General features: G+C 41.0%; 1 protein-coding gene across 1 annotated transcript in view; it reads right to left on the reverse strand.

Moving 5' to 3' along the window:
- IL1RAPL2 (interleukin 1 receptor accessory protein like 2) overlaps positions 1–16,342 on the reverse strand; it is a gene marked incomplete at its 5' end in the record, with an annotated part of 1,483,925 nt that overhangs the window by 1,270,982 nt on the left and 196,601 nt on the right. Inside the window, one exon of the mRNA XM_078686325.1 lies at positions 4,918–5,071. Within this exon, the coding sequence (XP_078542451.1) occupies positions 4,918–5,071 (154 nt within the window). The remainder of the gene's footprint in view (positions 1–4,917; positions 5,072–16,342) is intronic.

Raw genomic sequence — 16,342 nt, forward strand, 5'->3', positions numbered from 1 at the left:
TTAAACATAATTTGACCTTCATAGGGTTCAGGAAAGTGGCAAAACATTCATACACAATCTTTCAATCCAAGTCACCAAGTGGCCTTCTTTCGTGATCTCTATAGTAACTCATTGTACAGAATCAGATTGAATACTGGATGCCATTGCACGTACAGATGTGTAGATCATGTATTAAAGATAAATTAAAAAATTAAGGCTTAGGATCTGATTTATAGTTTGGCAGGCAGGGTATCCATCACAAACCCTCTATCTGCTGCATTCTGAGATGGGAAGACTGTCAGTTTTCCAAAGGTAGTGCCCCCAATGTCCCAACTGGCTCCATCATTGGAAAACTTACTCTGATGTCTTAACAGAGTAGGGGAACATTAATGTAAACACATTATACTGCCCACATTATTTAGAGCAGAGGTTATGATGTCTTTTTTTTTGGTCTATTCCCACCAGAAAAACCTAGTAGTCATGGACAACAAAAACCATAATAATCTTCACACCCTGGGAGAAAATGCAGTTTTTTTTCCAGGATCAAACTCCGCTTTTTGGAACTTATTTCTGACTCACAAAAAGGTTTGTTGAATGGTCACCGAATAGATAGGAGCCATCCGCCAAACTTATTGTGACTCAGAGGAAACGCTATGACAGTGGTTTCTCCGGAGGCCAGATCACCCCTGGCCCTGTGCTGATCTCTAATTTTGGCAGGTGGCTGTCCATCAGTGTGGTAGACATAATGTCTTCTGCCACGCTGACAGACAGCAGGGAGGTGAGGAGTTTTCTGGTGAATCTTCTATTTCATTTTTACTTTGATATCATTATACATTACTGTGATTGTACTGAGTAACAAAGGACTCCATGTCTGAGACTTTTAAAAGATTATGTGCCTTCTAATAGATAATTTAATGTAAGACAGACAATGTCCTCTTGCATTTGCCTTATTACTGGCAGATTACTATTCCTGTGATCATGAATGAAAGTTTTGTGATTGCAATTCAAATTTTCATGACTCCCAAAAAAACTAGAAATTGGTAAGGTTTTCAAGTGAGACAAAGAGTAATAGTAAATCTGGTGGTGATGGTCACTCTCTTTCATCACAGTTCAATATGACAGAGGAATGCCACAAAGGTCTAAATTGACAGTTGAATAAGTCCACCAATGCACTTAGCCATACTATATTGCAGATACAGGGACATTTCCCAGGAGTTATGTTATGTTATACTTAATTTGTAGAGCACATGTACACCACATTGGTTTCTTGGCGCAACTCTGACGGTGCTGGACTGAGATGTTACTCATATGCCTGTCTAAATAACCATGTTTTTTGAGTTTACGAAAAGTTATGAGGTCTTTGCAGGACCTAATCTCTTGAGGTAGGGAGTTCCAATATCTGGGACCTATGTGGAAAACCTTGTTCCACCAAAGCGTTTCAGTTTAAAGGGAGGTAGTCAGGAGGTGCATATGGGCAGATCACAGATTGCCGGTCGGAGTGCACCTGTTGATCAAGCTGTTGATGAATTTAGGGCTTCTACCATTCAGAGATGTAAAGATAATGCATCCCACCTTGAAGGCGCATCTTTCATTTATAGGGAGCCAGTGTAGCTTCTTCAGAAGAGGAGAGACATGTTGGCACCTGTTTTCCTGAAAATCAATCTGGTCACCTGGTTCTGTACCAGTTGGAGACGATGGATAAGCCGGGATGCCAAAGAATAGTGAGTTGGCATAATCAATGTGGGATATCACCATAGCAAGTACTGCCTGTATTTTTGCTTCCTGTGTAAGGAACCTGCTGATTTTCTTTATTTTTTTAGTTGAAAAAAGCTTGTTGAAATATGGATCCTATTTGAGTTTTCATGGTAAGATCATTATTAATTATGACTCCCAGGGTTTTGACAGATGTGGAAGGAGTGGGAGGCTGCCCCAGCTATTTAGGCCAGAAACGGGAGCTCCAGGGGTTCATTTAGCCTCCCGTAAGAGTCACTTCTGTTTTGTCTGGGTTTAATTTCAGCTGGTTGCTGTTCATCCAGTCACGGATGAACAGCATCGTCATCTGGAATTCATAAACGGTGGTAGGGGAGTTATTGATAGGGAACATTAGTTGTAAGTCGTCCGCGTAGTTGAAAGTTTGAACTTTCCTTTCTTTCAGGACATAGACATACAACCGCTGTGAATTATTTTCCCATAGACAATCTACTATAATGTGATCTTACTTATCCTACGAATGATTATTAAACATTCGTTCAGAAATACAAAATCCAGACTTGACCTCAGCAGCTAAAATATTTGTTGAGTCTTGTACATTTTAGAGTTATAACCGCCAATCCATATGCAGGATTTGTCATAATACAGACCTAAAACAGGTCAAAAGGCTGGGTGCAACTCAATTATCATGTCTTTATTTTCAGAAACACTGGGGGATATTCACATGGCTCAGATTATAGAATATTCCTAGAGTTTCAATTGATGATTTCTTTAGTATAAAATGATGAACCACTATAAGCTCTATCCTGTTTCCCCCTGATTGGCAGAGCAACAGATAGCCTTTTTATTAGGTAGATAAAAATCATTAGTCATCGATGTTTCTCGAAACATTGCCACATCAAATCTTCCATAGATGTCTAAAATTCACTGCAATCTAGATGCTTTATAAATATTGCAGTATTCTAGGAAAGAAATGCTGAGGAGGAGATCCACAGCGGTCTGATACGGGCTGAGAGATTTTTCAAGAACATAATTCACTAACCTCCAATAGCGAAAATCAGATTTGCATGGAAACTCCAGTTTTCAGAATCAAATTATCACTATTACAATGTGAACCATAGTATTCCAGTTTACAACAAAACCGTTGCAGCTAGATGGAAATGGAATTGCAAAAAAATCATTTCATCCACAGTGCTCTCTGCTGATGAATATCAAATGTTATGAAGCATGTCCAGGGATGTCCAGCGCTGGCTGTGCTGACATGCCACTTTGGCCTGCCTATGGTGTGGTACAGAAGCTGAAGAGGTTTTCCCTATGGTATGGACATGTCCTGTAATTCAGGGTTATTGGGGGTATGTGATGGGATACATAGAAATTGCTATCAGCAGTGCAGAACTGCACAGAACTGCAGCCGATTTCTTGGACCTATATACATGATCCAGGAGGCACAAGATGGGTAGTAGTGTCATTGACCTAGCCTTTGTACTGACCAGAAAAGTGATAGCATGTGCATAGAAAGCGAAAGAAGACTGCTCCTTTGTTAGATGGATGAGGGACGCTATTCGATGGGCCAGGGCCGAAGGTGAAATGCTTAAGGGGTAAGTGTGGAGATATGCCCAGTTGTGGGGCAGTGGAACGAGGTTGACATTTGAATTTAATTCACAATAGGAAGAGGATGCAACATCCCAGACCTATTGCAGCATGTTGGAGGAAATGGACTACCCAGCTTCCTAAATGATTGAAATCTGAATAGACGGTAATAGAAGTATTATTGTACAACCACATGAAGGTAAATACTTGTCTATGTATGGTCAACCCAGACACAAGGTTATGGAAACAATACATGGCCTACAGAATGCTACAAGTTATAGATGTTGATAAACTGTTACTGTGATAATAATCGTAAGGATCGTAACAAGACCTGCAGACCTTAATATACCTGTAATAATAACAGTCTGGATTACTCGGAAAGGTGGAAATGAAAACTAATAAAAACCAGTGTGTACAATAAAGAATGGATCTCTCTTATGTACCAAGTAAAGAAAGTGAATTCAAAATATATGACTATTTTAAACAGTGTACAATTTGAAGGTGTATCTCAATTTTTTATAACTAACCACTAATAAATCAGGTTTTATACATTGCATTATGTATTTCAGGGGCTCTATTAGCACTTAAACAAGCATATTATTAGCAATATGAACATGGGATTCAGACATTGATACATTTTTAACCACTGTCCTAATAATCCCTAGAACATACTTCCTCTGATTGAATCTTAAAGGTATTCTTCTTAGCTCTCTGTTCAATTACACATTATTGAAATGCGCATTCCATGCGATCAATATTCCTAGAATCTAAATTCTGACACCCTTTATTGAAGCAATAATATTTATGCAATAACAAAGCATGTGGGAATATCAGTGCTATATCGAGGGAACGCAAAAGCACTTTGATTTCCCAGAAATATATAACAATTACACACCACTTTATTTCGAAATCAACAGGCAAAACCAGCCATCATAGCGCTCTCAAATATAAGAATTGATGTAAAAAATAAAACATTTAACATTCAAAAGATGAAAATCCTGCTTCTTTTCCCCAAACAAAACCTGCAATTCCCAAATGAATAGAAATCAGTCATCTTGTTAAGTGCTCTGTCACCCAATGTTTTTGGCCTTGTCTGAAATAAACAAAACCATATTAAATGAAAATATTAAAAAGCAGAACACACACAAAAGTTGTTTAGCATTAGTGGACTAGAGCTGGAACCTTCATATTTACTAAATATGTATAAGATGTTCACTTTTATTTATTGCATGTCAATATTTCTAAGGTGCTATTCAGAAAGCCTGGTATCTCTCTGGCCTTGGCTCTGGTGTGACTGCTCAGTACAGCACACTGATGCACTAAAACAGGAATATATTACACAGCTTATGTGTCCACGGTCAGCCATGTGATGAGAGCCGGAAATAACTGAATTTCCTCTTGAAAATTAGGGGACAGAGTTTTTTAAGCTATTTTTCATTCACATAAATAGGATATAATCCATATAAATTTAGCCTAATTTTCTGAAAATAAGGATTCCAAATCCAGCAGTTAACAGAATTTAAAATAATAGAAATGTTGTGTATTTCATTTCTGTACTGCCCATTCCATTATTACAGTATTTTGGTCGTTGGCTTCTCATCGATATTTTTAAAATATATATTTTTAAATGCAGCTTACCTGTAACCTTTAACTGAGTTGTACGCCTAACCAGCTTGCCGTCATACTTCAGTTCACACGTATAATTTCCACTGTCATCTTTCTGAACCTCACGTATAAGAAGTGTGCTTCCTTTCTGGACAATTGAACTTCTCCACATTTTTGGCTGACATTCCTGAAAGAAGAAACATTATTAAGAATTTCGAACACATGTGTGTAAATATATTATATATGTTCTTTATGTAGAAAAATGTGATACATAGATCAACTGGATAATAAATGAAAAAAATAATTTGTCAGGTAAGTGCAGTAATTGACCTAAACTTCAATGTTGTGTTTTATGATTGCATAGGGGCCATAGGTCTAATGACAGTGAAATGCTATAAGCTTATTTAGAAGTTATGCCATATATTATCTTCATTTATAAGGCACAGAGAATATTATCCCTTGCCATATTTAAGACCACACAAATAAAAAATTTCCTGGTAACCTATACTATCCAAACCTTAAGAAATGATGGAGGATAGAAAGTCCCTTCATTGATACCGATCTATCTTGATAGTTATCACTTTGATCTTATGTGTCAGAGGATCCTCAGTGGGACACTTAAACCTAATCAGAAAATGGAGGAATTTTAGTGATCTCAGTAGGTATCTTCGTTACTGGAACTCAGCTGGTCAGTAGACTGGGGCAACTACAACCTTGAATGCTACAAATAAATCTCATGAAGCGAGATGTTCTAAACACAATAAAATATGGAAACGGTCCATTCAAAGTGCTGAGAATGGTGTTTTTCATAAGGCTAACCAAAGGAAACATAAAAAAAGCTATCAGGAAATACTGGTCTTTGGCACTGTAGTAACAAATATGGTTCAGAACTCCATCATTCCGAGGGGCTTGGCTTGAGCGCCGACGGGGATGGCAGCGGGCTGATCTGGCTCCGGACCGAGATCAAGTCTCATGTGAAGGGCGGCAGATTGAGTGGTTTCCAGACAGAGTTTGTTGGTAGATTCGGCTGTCGGAGTGTCCGCTAAGCCTAAGGTCACCTTTTTTGCCTCGCAGTGATCGCGCAATCTTCCGGAATTCATCTTTATTATGCAGCACGCTTGCTGAGTGGTGCGCGGCCGCCATCTTGCGTGCTTCGGGGCTTCGCCTCAGCTCAGCAATCGGTACTATGAAGGTACGCCGCTTTTGCTTAACATATGAAGTGGACAATGGCTCCTTTACTATTTTGACTTCACCTCCAGTTTTCCTGCAATTCAACTACATTATGCGGCGCATTTCATATATACAGCGCGACCGCCATCTTATGTTCCAATAAAATGCCTCATCTTTGTTTTTCTCCTCACCGTGTTTCTTTTTTCTTCCCCTGAGGAGATTGTGTGTTTGAATGAGAGCTTTCTGCTCCTTTACAATACCAATACTTAGGCTTTTGTTATACTCCCGGTTTTGCCTCTGCGATATTTTTTCTGACTGATTTCTGCCTTCCAAAAGTCTTTTATGTGCCAAAATGTTCTGTTAGAAAATACAGTTCTTCATAGGAACACCCTATATGCAACATCCAGATATATTTTTAAATAGTCTCTATGCTATGTGGACTTCTAATTTGCTATGCCTCATTTAAATATGCCAATGCTGACAGAGTCAGTGGTCACGCTTCAGCTGTGTTGATGCAAGGAAATTAACTGTTGTATGATTCACACTTTGTTTCTCTTACGCTGTGCATTTTGGAAAGTCTCAAATTTTCAGTTTTCTTATCAATATTTAGCCTTCTCCCTCTCCTGGTCAGAAAATAACTTTAACAAATATGTCTTCCTCTCGCAAAGATTCTAATCTGGCCGCTCCTCCTAAACGACAAAAGAAGGAACCCAATTTGCCTACCAAGTCGCCACTACCCATTACAATGGAAGACCTTATGGAAGAGATAAAGTTGATTAAACCTTTTGTCATTGATACTAATGCTACTCTTCAAAGGTTGGATGAGAAATAGTCTAACTTGGATTCAAGAATGTCTGCGGTGGAACAGAGGATTAGTGAAACTCAGGATTGTTACCTCAAGTTGCAGCCAAGTCCAAAGAGATAGCTCTCCTGAAGACGCAAACAGAAGATTTAGAAAATCGCAATAGACGCAATAACCTTCGTATTTATGGCATTCCTGAGGGAGAGGAAGGGTCCAACAGGCTGGCCTTTTTAAAATTACACATTCCCAATGTACATCGCACCGGTCCTAATGTTATGTTATGTTATGTTATCTGTTTTGTAAAGCGCACAGCTGCCCCAGCAAAGGGGCGTCCCGGCACTGCCACGGGTGGACACAACAACTATGAAGACCAACCTAACAGAAAAACAGAAAAAGCAACCTGGAGATAAGCTAGGGTGAAGGAAACAAAAGAGTCTTGATGGCCTTCCTAAAAGAAGACAGACAATCGATGGCACCGATATGTACGGGGAGGGAGTTCCAAAGCTTGGGCGTAAGGTACCGGAAAGCTCGACCGCCGCTCCTAGAGAGCCTAATTCTGGGCACCGTTGCCAGATGTAGTTCTGCCGAGCGGAGAGGGCGAGATGGAACATAATGGGAGATCAGATTGCTCCACAGGGCAGGACTTGAGCATTTCAGAATTTTAAAAGAAAGACAAAGTGTCTTGAAGTTGATGCGTCTATCAATGGGAAGCCAATGCAGCTTACGAATGGTGCTGGAGGCCGAGCAAAAACGCGGCAAGCCCACCAAAGCTCTAGCAGCAGCATTTTGAATGCGCTGCATTCTCATTATTTCTGCCTTATTCGCCCCCAGAAGGAGGGAGCTCGAATAGTCAAGGCATGAGAGGATGGTGGCTTGCACGATGAGTTGGCGCACCGAGGGGCAAAGTATTTTAAGATGGGTCTCAGGCCTCGCAAGGTGACAAAACATGCGGCGAGTAACTGCTTGGTGTGGGCCTGAAAGGAAAGGGAAGAGTCCATCATGACCCCAAGATTTTGTACTACATTTTTGGGGGATGGAATTGCTCCTAAGGCTGACGGCCACCACTGCTCATTCCACAGGTTGGCGTTCTTACCCACCAACAGAACCTCCGTTTTCCTGGCGTTTAACTGTAGACAATTAGCTGCCATCCAATCGGCCACTGCCGTCATGGCGTCCTTGAATTTGGAGGCTGAGGGGGAAGAACCGTCCGCCAAGGTGACCACTAGCTGCGTGTCGTCAGCATAAGAGACTATCGTAAGGTCCCACAGCTTGGCGATCGCAGCTAGAGGCTGGACGTATAAGTTGAAGAGAAGTGGGCTCAATGCCAAGCCCTGAGGCACCCCCTGATCAATGGCATGGATCTGAGAGGAATAGGGGGATACCGAGACTCGAAAGGATCTATTAGTCAGGAATGAGTGCATCCCATCTAAGGCTAAGCCCTCTATCCCTGCTTCCTCGAGCCTCCGAAGTAGAATCTCATGGGACACCGTATCAAAGGCGGCGCTGAGGTCTAACAAAATCTGCGCCGCACTTTGACCTTTGTCCATGAGAGATCACAATTGCTCGGAAGTGGCCAGGAGGGCGGTTTCCGTGCTATGGCCCGGTCTGAACCCATTCTGGGAGGGATCTAAAATGTTGTTATTATTCACGAACTGAGTTAGTACGTTGTTAACGTGAGCTTCAGCGATTTTTGCCACCCAAGGCAGGAGGGATATTGGTCGGAAATTCTCCGGTTTATTGGGGTCTGCGTTGGGTTTTTTCAGAATGGGAGACACCCAGGCATGCTTCCAGGGGGCCGGGACAGTCCCTGATAAGAAGGAGCTGTTGATTATATTGCAAAGGGGCTCCCAAAAGATGGAAAGGGAATCCTTAAATTGTGATGGCTGCAGAGGGTCCAGAGGGGAACCCGATCTGATTTTGCCACTAAGTCGAATAAATTCGGCCTCCGAAAGGGGCGGGATAAACATCAAGGAGACCCTAGGTTCTGCACTAGGTCTGACATGGGCCGGAGGGGTGTGGGGATCGGGAAAGGATAGATAGATGGTATGCACTTTGTTGACGAAGAAGGTTGCTAATTCGTTACATAAAAGCATGGATGGTACAACCGGAGTATTCACTCTCCTGGTCCTGAGGTCTTTAAGGATTTTAAAAATACATTTAGTGGGGTTGTGGCTGGAGCTAATCTCCATGGCATAGAAAGATGCGCGTGTTTTACAGATCGCCCTGTGATAGAGTTTAATCTTCGTCAGGTAGTACCTTTTTTTCTCCAATGCGTAATCTTTCCTCCAATCGCGTTCAGCCTGTTTACAGGCTTTTCGCAAGATGGTTAAAGAGTTGTTATACCAAGGATTGGAAGTGGAAATGCGACCTTTCACCCATTTGGGCGGAATTAGGGAGTCAAGACCTCGTAAGATCCATTCGCAAAACCGGTCGTAGTCTAGGCAATTGTCAAGAGGATTGGCGTTAAGAAAGTGATGAAAATCATCAAGCTTCAGTTTGTGCCAAGGGCGTTTAAAGACCGATCTTGGGGTTCCGTTGTTAGAGGACTCAGTGAGCGGGACGAACCATCTGACCAGGAAGTGGTCAGTCCAGCCCATGGGAGTGGGTCGTTCCATAGTTATAGAATGAAGATTGGAAAATACTGGGTAAAGCAGGTGTCCCGCTGAGTGCGTAGGTCCAGGGACTAATTGATCCAACTGGAGGGCAGCTAAGTCTGCTATGAAAGTGGCATTTTCCTGGATCTTGTCCAGGTGGAGATTAAGATCACCACAAATACTAAAATTAGCCGAGCCTGCTGCTAGCTCGCTAACAACCTCAGGGAGAGCTTCCTTGAATTTAGTGGCTGTGCCCGGGGGACGAGAAATTAAAAGACCTGATAGAGAGCACTGTGGGCTCACAGCGACCTGAAAATGCGCCGCTTCACAGCCTGCCACCTGTATTTCGTTAAATAGGCAGGAATAATGTGATTTAAAAACGACCGCTATGCCCCCTCCCCTGGAGACCCTGTTTAGAGTGCAAATGGAGTAACCAAGGGGTAGGGCTAGGTTAGAGTTCGCTACCAAGTCATCATGCAACCAGGTTTCACACAGAAACAATATGTCTGGACGCTCTTCAGAGATAAGATCAAATACTTCGGCATGATGTTTTGCCAAAGATCTGACATTGAGCTGTAACAGTTTCAACTGAATCTGGGATTTAGTCTGGTGGACGCATGTCGGGAGGGTGGGGATGGGGATGGATAAGGAGCCGCAAGCAGGGCAGTTCCGCGAGGAGTCCCCTAGGGTCGGAGGATTAGCTGTGCAGAGAGCTGAGCCAGTATTATAAGTCAGGAGTACATCCCTACCATAACGGATAGGACACGGCCGACAAAGACCAGGGGTTCTGGCGAGAGGCGACGTACAGGCGAGGACGGGCGCAAACGGGCTTGCCTTTGGCGCGCCTTCGGCGTGCCATCGGCGCGCCCGCTGCACGCCGTCCAACACATCGGTAAAGAAGGGGAAGGAGCGTGATGACAACTAGACCGCTCCCCCCTTCCGCCGGAAGTCTGAATAATGGCAGAGCAAGAGATAGTAAGAAACTCCCTCCACAACAAACGAGCGAAGCTCGGGGTGGAACGGGGAGTGTGAGGCAGGCGAAATTATTAAAATGTCAGTGAAGTTTAAAAAATAACACAACACAGTACAGGCACCCAAAATCGTACCCCCTGTGAATTCCTATCCCATATATTTCTTAAGCAAAGCAGCGCGGTACATAGATTGTACCTCAGGCATGTGGACCGCTGCTCGAATGAAGCCCTGCGTTAAGAAGGGGAAGGAGCGTGATGACAACTAGACTGCTCCCCCCTTCCTCCGGAAGTCTGAATAATGGCAGAGCAAGAGATAGTAAGAAACTCCCTCCACAACAAACGAGCGAAGCTCGGGGTGGAACGGGGAGTGTGAGGCAGGCTCTGCAGATTCTTCTCCTTCATCCTCAGTAAATTGTCCCAGAGGGGTACTTGTTTTGTTTTTGGAATATACTGAACTGTTAGCTGTCCTTTTTTCAAAAAGTTTTCTTCTCTCAAGATGTGGCCCGCACAACTGCAGCTCTTTGCAAACAATTTCTTTCTCTTTGCCTGGCTTTCGATCTATGAACGCCAAATATGGATTAGTCCATCCTTGCTCTTTCAAGGTTACTTATAAAGAGAGGTCTTACTCCTTGGATCATCCTGAAGACTTGAGACAATTTATCTCTCGCCATAAAGGGGACGTTATGGACTTTGGAGGGCCCTGAGTTGCACTGTTAACCTGGTATGTGTTTGTTTTTTTAGATTACTATCTCTCTTTAATTGTTCTGAGGATTCTTATCTTATATGTTGTTGTGGCTTAAGATTTGTTTTTGTAGTTTTCCCTTGTCTTTAGCGGATTGGAGGTCTTCTTCAGTGAATACTTCAAAATGTGACTTTTCCTTGTTTTTCTTGTAGCTGTTCCTCCTCTTGTACCGATCCATTACCCAGATGTCTCCCTCCTCCTTGCCCTTCCATCCTGACCCTAGAGTTCAAGGCCATCCCTTATGTCTGGTAAGTGTTGAGTTCTTCATTGCTATTTAGGTCGCTGTTTTTCCCGCATATGTTGTTTTATGTTATGTAGTTGGTCTCCCTTATCTTGTTATTCTATGTTTGATTACCTCCTTCTATTTAAGAAGTCGGTTGCTCAGTGGATGACCTCGAACTTCCTACAGTGTAATGTGGGGAAGACTGAGGTCATGCTTTTTGGGGAAGCCAAAATATTGTGGACCCCTGATTGGTGGCCATCGGATTTAGGCCCGGTTCCCACGCCTAAGCAGGTGGTGAAGAATCTTGGGGTGCGACTGGACCAGGATTTGTCTCTAAAGGAGCATGGAAATAACATAGTGGGAGCCTGCTTTCATGTTATAGGGCTCCTTCGTAAAGTGTTTCCTCTCCTTCTTGATACCACGAGAAAAACGTTGGTTCAGGCCTTGGTGCTCAGCCTCCTGGATTATTGTAACGGGCTGTTGGTATCGACCAACGATGGTATACTTGGTTAGCTTCAAGTGGTACAGAACACTGCTGCGAGACTGGTCCTAAATGCCCCTCCTAGATCTCCTTCAAAACCCCTATTAGCAAAATTACACTGGCTCCCCATTCGCCAAAGGGTAAAGTTTAAGATCTGCTGTGTCGTCCATAAAGGGCTACACGGCTTAGGACCTTCCTATCTGGCAGAAAAATTCACTCCATACAACCCTGCCCACACCCTTAGATCCTCCAATCAGCTTCTTCTTCAAATACCTACTGTGAAGAAGTCTAGACAGGGTGGTAAAGCCTTGTCTTCTGTTGGTCCAGCACTTTGGAACAAACTCCCCTTCACACTTAGGCAGTGCTCCGACCATTTAACTTTCAGGAAAAAGCTGAAAACTTTTCTATTCCAGTGTTAGCACCCTCCTTTTTGGATTGCCCTTTTGTCTTGTTCCATCTGTCATGGGCGTGTGGCACGGAGATACTCCTTCGGGAGTCGATTCAAGCACGGTATAAACGCATAAATAAATAAAAATAAAGTATCCTATTTCTTACTTTTATATGATCTCGTTCATCTGACGTCTGTCTTCCCTCACAGCGCCCCGCCTCACCATGTTATTTTCTTCATTATATTTATCTATTCTTGCTTACTTGAGTGAAGTCTCCCGGCTTCTAGTCAGCTTTTCTTTTTCTATCACCTGCTCATTATACTTTTTTCTGTTTCTGTGATTTTTCCTTTTCCTTTTCCTTTTTCACCCTCTCTTTCTTATTGTCTGGATTTCTCTTTCTATTTTTACTTGCATCTCTTATTTTGTCCCCTTTTTCTCCTCTCCTTTTTTTATCTTGCTTTTGCATCTCGTTCATTTTCTTTTTCCTCACTTTTTTTTCTAAATTGCATGAATCCTTATTTCTATGTTCAATCGCACACTTTTTAATGCTTTCTTGGTTTTGTTTTTGTTTTCCTTCATTTTGACTCTACAATTATGTTGCATTGTATATCACTATTAATAATATTATTGTCGTGTTTGATTAGTAATGACTGATAATGTTCGGATCATTTCATGGAATGTAAAAGGATTGCATAATCCTATTAAAAAACAATGTGTACTTACCCATCTCTCTAAACTCCAATGTAAAATTGCTTTGTTACAAGTAACCCATCTTAATGAGAGTGATTTTAATTCCCTTAAGAAGCAATGGGTGGGCCATGTTTACTGTTCCCCTTCCAAAGACAGGAAAAATGATGTTGTAATACTCTTTCACAAATCCTTATCCCTCACAATAGAAAAGAAGAGGAGGATGAAAATGGTCATTGGCTCCTTCTTCACACTATTATCAATGGTTCTCATGTTTCTTTACTGAACATCTATGGTCCCACAGGCATTGATTCACAATTTTGGCAATCCATGTCGCACACTCTTCATGCATGTTCTAGTTCTAACCTCATGGTGGATGGAGATTGCAATCAGGTCACGGATCTCTTCATAGATAGGAAATCCTCTGTTATGTACATCCCCAATAAAATGCAAAACACCTTTGTTAAGACTATATCTGCAAGAGGCCTAGTAGACGCATGGAGAATATTCAGTCCTGATAATTTAGAGTACACTTTTTATTCTCCTACTCCCAATTCTACCTCTAGAATCAATTATATATTTTTAAGTCCGCATCTCCCTTCCAACCTCCTTCATGCAGAGATTGGCCCTATTCTTATCTCAGATTAAGCTCCTGTTCTGATAAGTTTAGATCTTCCTTCTTTGTTCTCAAAATCTCGGGGTTGGCGTTTTAACAATTAAATTCTAAAAGATCCCACCTTTCTAAACCGTTTTAAAGATTTTGTATCTGAATTCCTACTTTTTAACTCTACTCCTGAAATATCCTTCTTTAAAGGAATCCTTTGGAAATCCTTTAAAGCCACAGCTAGAGGCTTCATTATTGATTATGTAGCTAGCAAAATGAAAACATTTTTCCATTAAAAAATTGGAACATGCATATTTTTCAAACTAAAAATGTTGATTCCCTTAAGACTTTGGTCCAAGCAGAACTTGATTTTAATAGGAAATCCACAGAAGAGGCCTCTGGGACATTGCTAAAAATAAACTCAAAATTTTATGGTGGTTGCAACCAAACTATTTGAAGGTGAAATCTCGAAGATGTAGAGTTGTTAGGATTATTGATGAAAATGATATTCCCCGTTTTAAAGATGAAAATATATTAACGTATTTTACTGATTTCTATAAAACCCTTTACACTCCTGAATCGTCCCCTACTTACGCTAATTTAAACTCCTTTTTTGATTCATTACCTCCCGCTCTTCCCCTCTTTCTGATTGTTCTATGTTAGAAGGAGATATCTCTTTTAGAGATTAAATCTGCTTTATCCACGCTACATAAAGATAAAGCTCCTGGTCCTGATGGCCTTACTGCTGAGTTCTATTCTTGATTTTTGTCTGTTTTTCTGCCTACTCTTTTATCTCTTTTTCAATATTTTGCTCTTAATGGAGAGGCTCGAGGCTCCTTTCTTGAATCTATGATTTGTCTCATTCCCAAAAAAGATAAAGACCCCTCCCGTTGCGCCAACTATCGTCCCATATCTTTGATTAACTTTGACTGTAAGCTAGTCGCTAAGCTATTAGCCCTTCGTATCAATCAAGTCCTTCCGGATATAATAGGTTATGAAAAAACAGGGTTCGTTAAGGGTAGGATTATTTCTGATAATTCCAGAACTTTCCTTAATATTATTCATTTAGCTTCTAAGAGTTCTTCCCCTATAGCCACTATTACCTTAGATGCAACAAAAGCTTTTGACGGTGTTCATTGACTATTTATGATGCACGCTCTTAAATGGCATGGTTTTAGTCCTTTTATTTTGTCCCTTATTAAATTATTATATTCCTCTCCAACTAATTCAGTTTTCGTTAAAGGCTCTCAATCTTCTTATTTCCCTCTACAAACAGGTACTCTCCAGGGATGTCCACTTTCCCCGTTACTTTTCATCTATTCTCTTGAGCCCTTTCTTCACTCTTTAAGACACTCCCCCACCTTTACGCACAAATCTGTTGAAATTAAATTTACGCCTTACACATGCAATATTATGTTATATGTTTCCTATCCCTCTACTTCCATGTGTGCTTTTACCGAACTTCTCTCTTCTTTTGACGCCTTGTCGGGCTATAAATTGAATTTTTCTAAATCTGAAGTGTTCCCTTTAAATAAACATTGATTACGAAGTATGTTTGAGGGTATTGATTTTAAATGGAATACCAATAATATTACGTGCTTAGGGATTAAATATTCTTCTACCCTTGCAAAAACGATTCAGTTCAATTTGGATGAGGTTTTATTCAAAGTAAAAAATATCACTGAGTAGATGGTCTCCCCTTTTTTTGTCATGGTGGGGTAGATTAGACACCATTAAAATGATGCTGCTTCCCGTTATTAACTTTTATTTATCCATGTTACCCATTAAAATGCCATTGACATTTTTTAAAACTCTCAATAAAATTTTGAGTAAATTTCTCTGGAATGGTCGGAAAGCTCGTATTTCTTTGGCCTTTCTCTCGGCTCCTAAAGATGGGAGTGGTGTCCTTCTTCCCAATTTTCGACAATATCATTCCTCTTTTCTAATCCGTAAAATGTTACCGTATCTATCTACCCAGGAAGGATCTTTCACTTCAGTATGGCACAGGTTGCATAACTCTTTGATCTCTCCTTTCCCTTTTTCTCTTTTAGCAAGTTTTACTCATTCTCCTCGTTCTTTTAATTACCCAACGATTTCCAAATTGATTTCAACTTTTCATCCTATTAAATCTAAATCTCAATGTCTCTTACAAACATTTTTGGACTCACCTCTTTGGCATAACAAAAACATCAAATTGTCCAATCACACTATTCTTTGGAAAACAAGGGTTGCCAAAGGAATTTTTCAAGTTAACATATTAATACAAGATTCCTGTTGTCTTTCCTTACAAGCGGTTCTTTACACTTTTGACTAATCTGCTTCCTCGTTATTAAGGAATCTCTACGTTTGATCTTAACAGAACAGCTTTCTTGACTTGCTGGATCTTCTCTTCCCACTCAATTTCCTTTACCCTATTCCCCTTTCATCAAAGCCTCCCATATTTACAAGTATCTACATTTTTCTTCTCCTAGTCGCCCTAAAAATAAAGTTGAGCTTTTATGGGGATCGGATCTACAACATTCCCTCTCTGTTGATACATGTAACTCCATTTGGACATGCATACATCATACCTCTTGTAACTCTAGCACCATTCAGACCTTTTATTATTTTATTATAGACTATTTTTAACTCCATTATCACTCTCCAAATATAGTTCACATTTATCCCTGAATTTTTGGGTATGTCCTTCTACTCCCGGCTCCTTTATGCATTCCTTTTTTCTTTGCCCTAATATTGCCGCTTTTTGGACTAAAGTGTGTGAGTCAATTTCCTCTATTTTACTATCAATTTCCCTT

Source organism: Lissotriton helveticus, chromosome 4_1 (assembly GCF_964261635.1).
Source record: "Lissotriton helveticus chromosome 4_1, aLisHel1.1, whole genome shotgun sequence".
Taxonomy (NCBI): domain Eukaryota; kingdom Metazoa; phylum Chordata; class Amphibia; order Caudata; family Salamandridae; genus Lissotriton; species Lissotriton helveticus.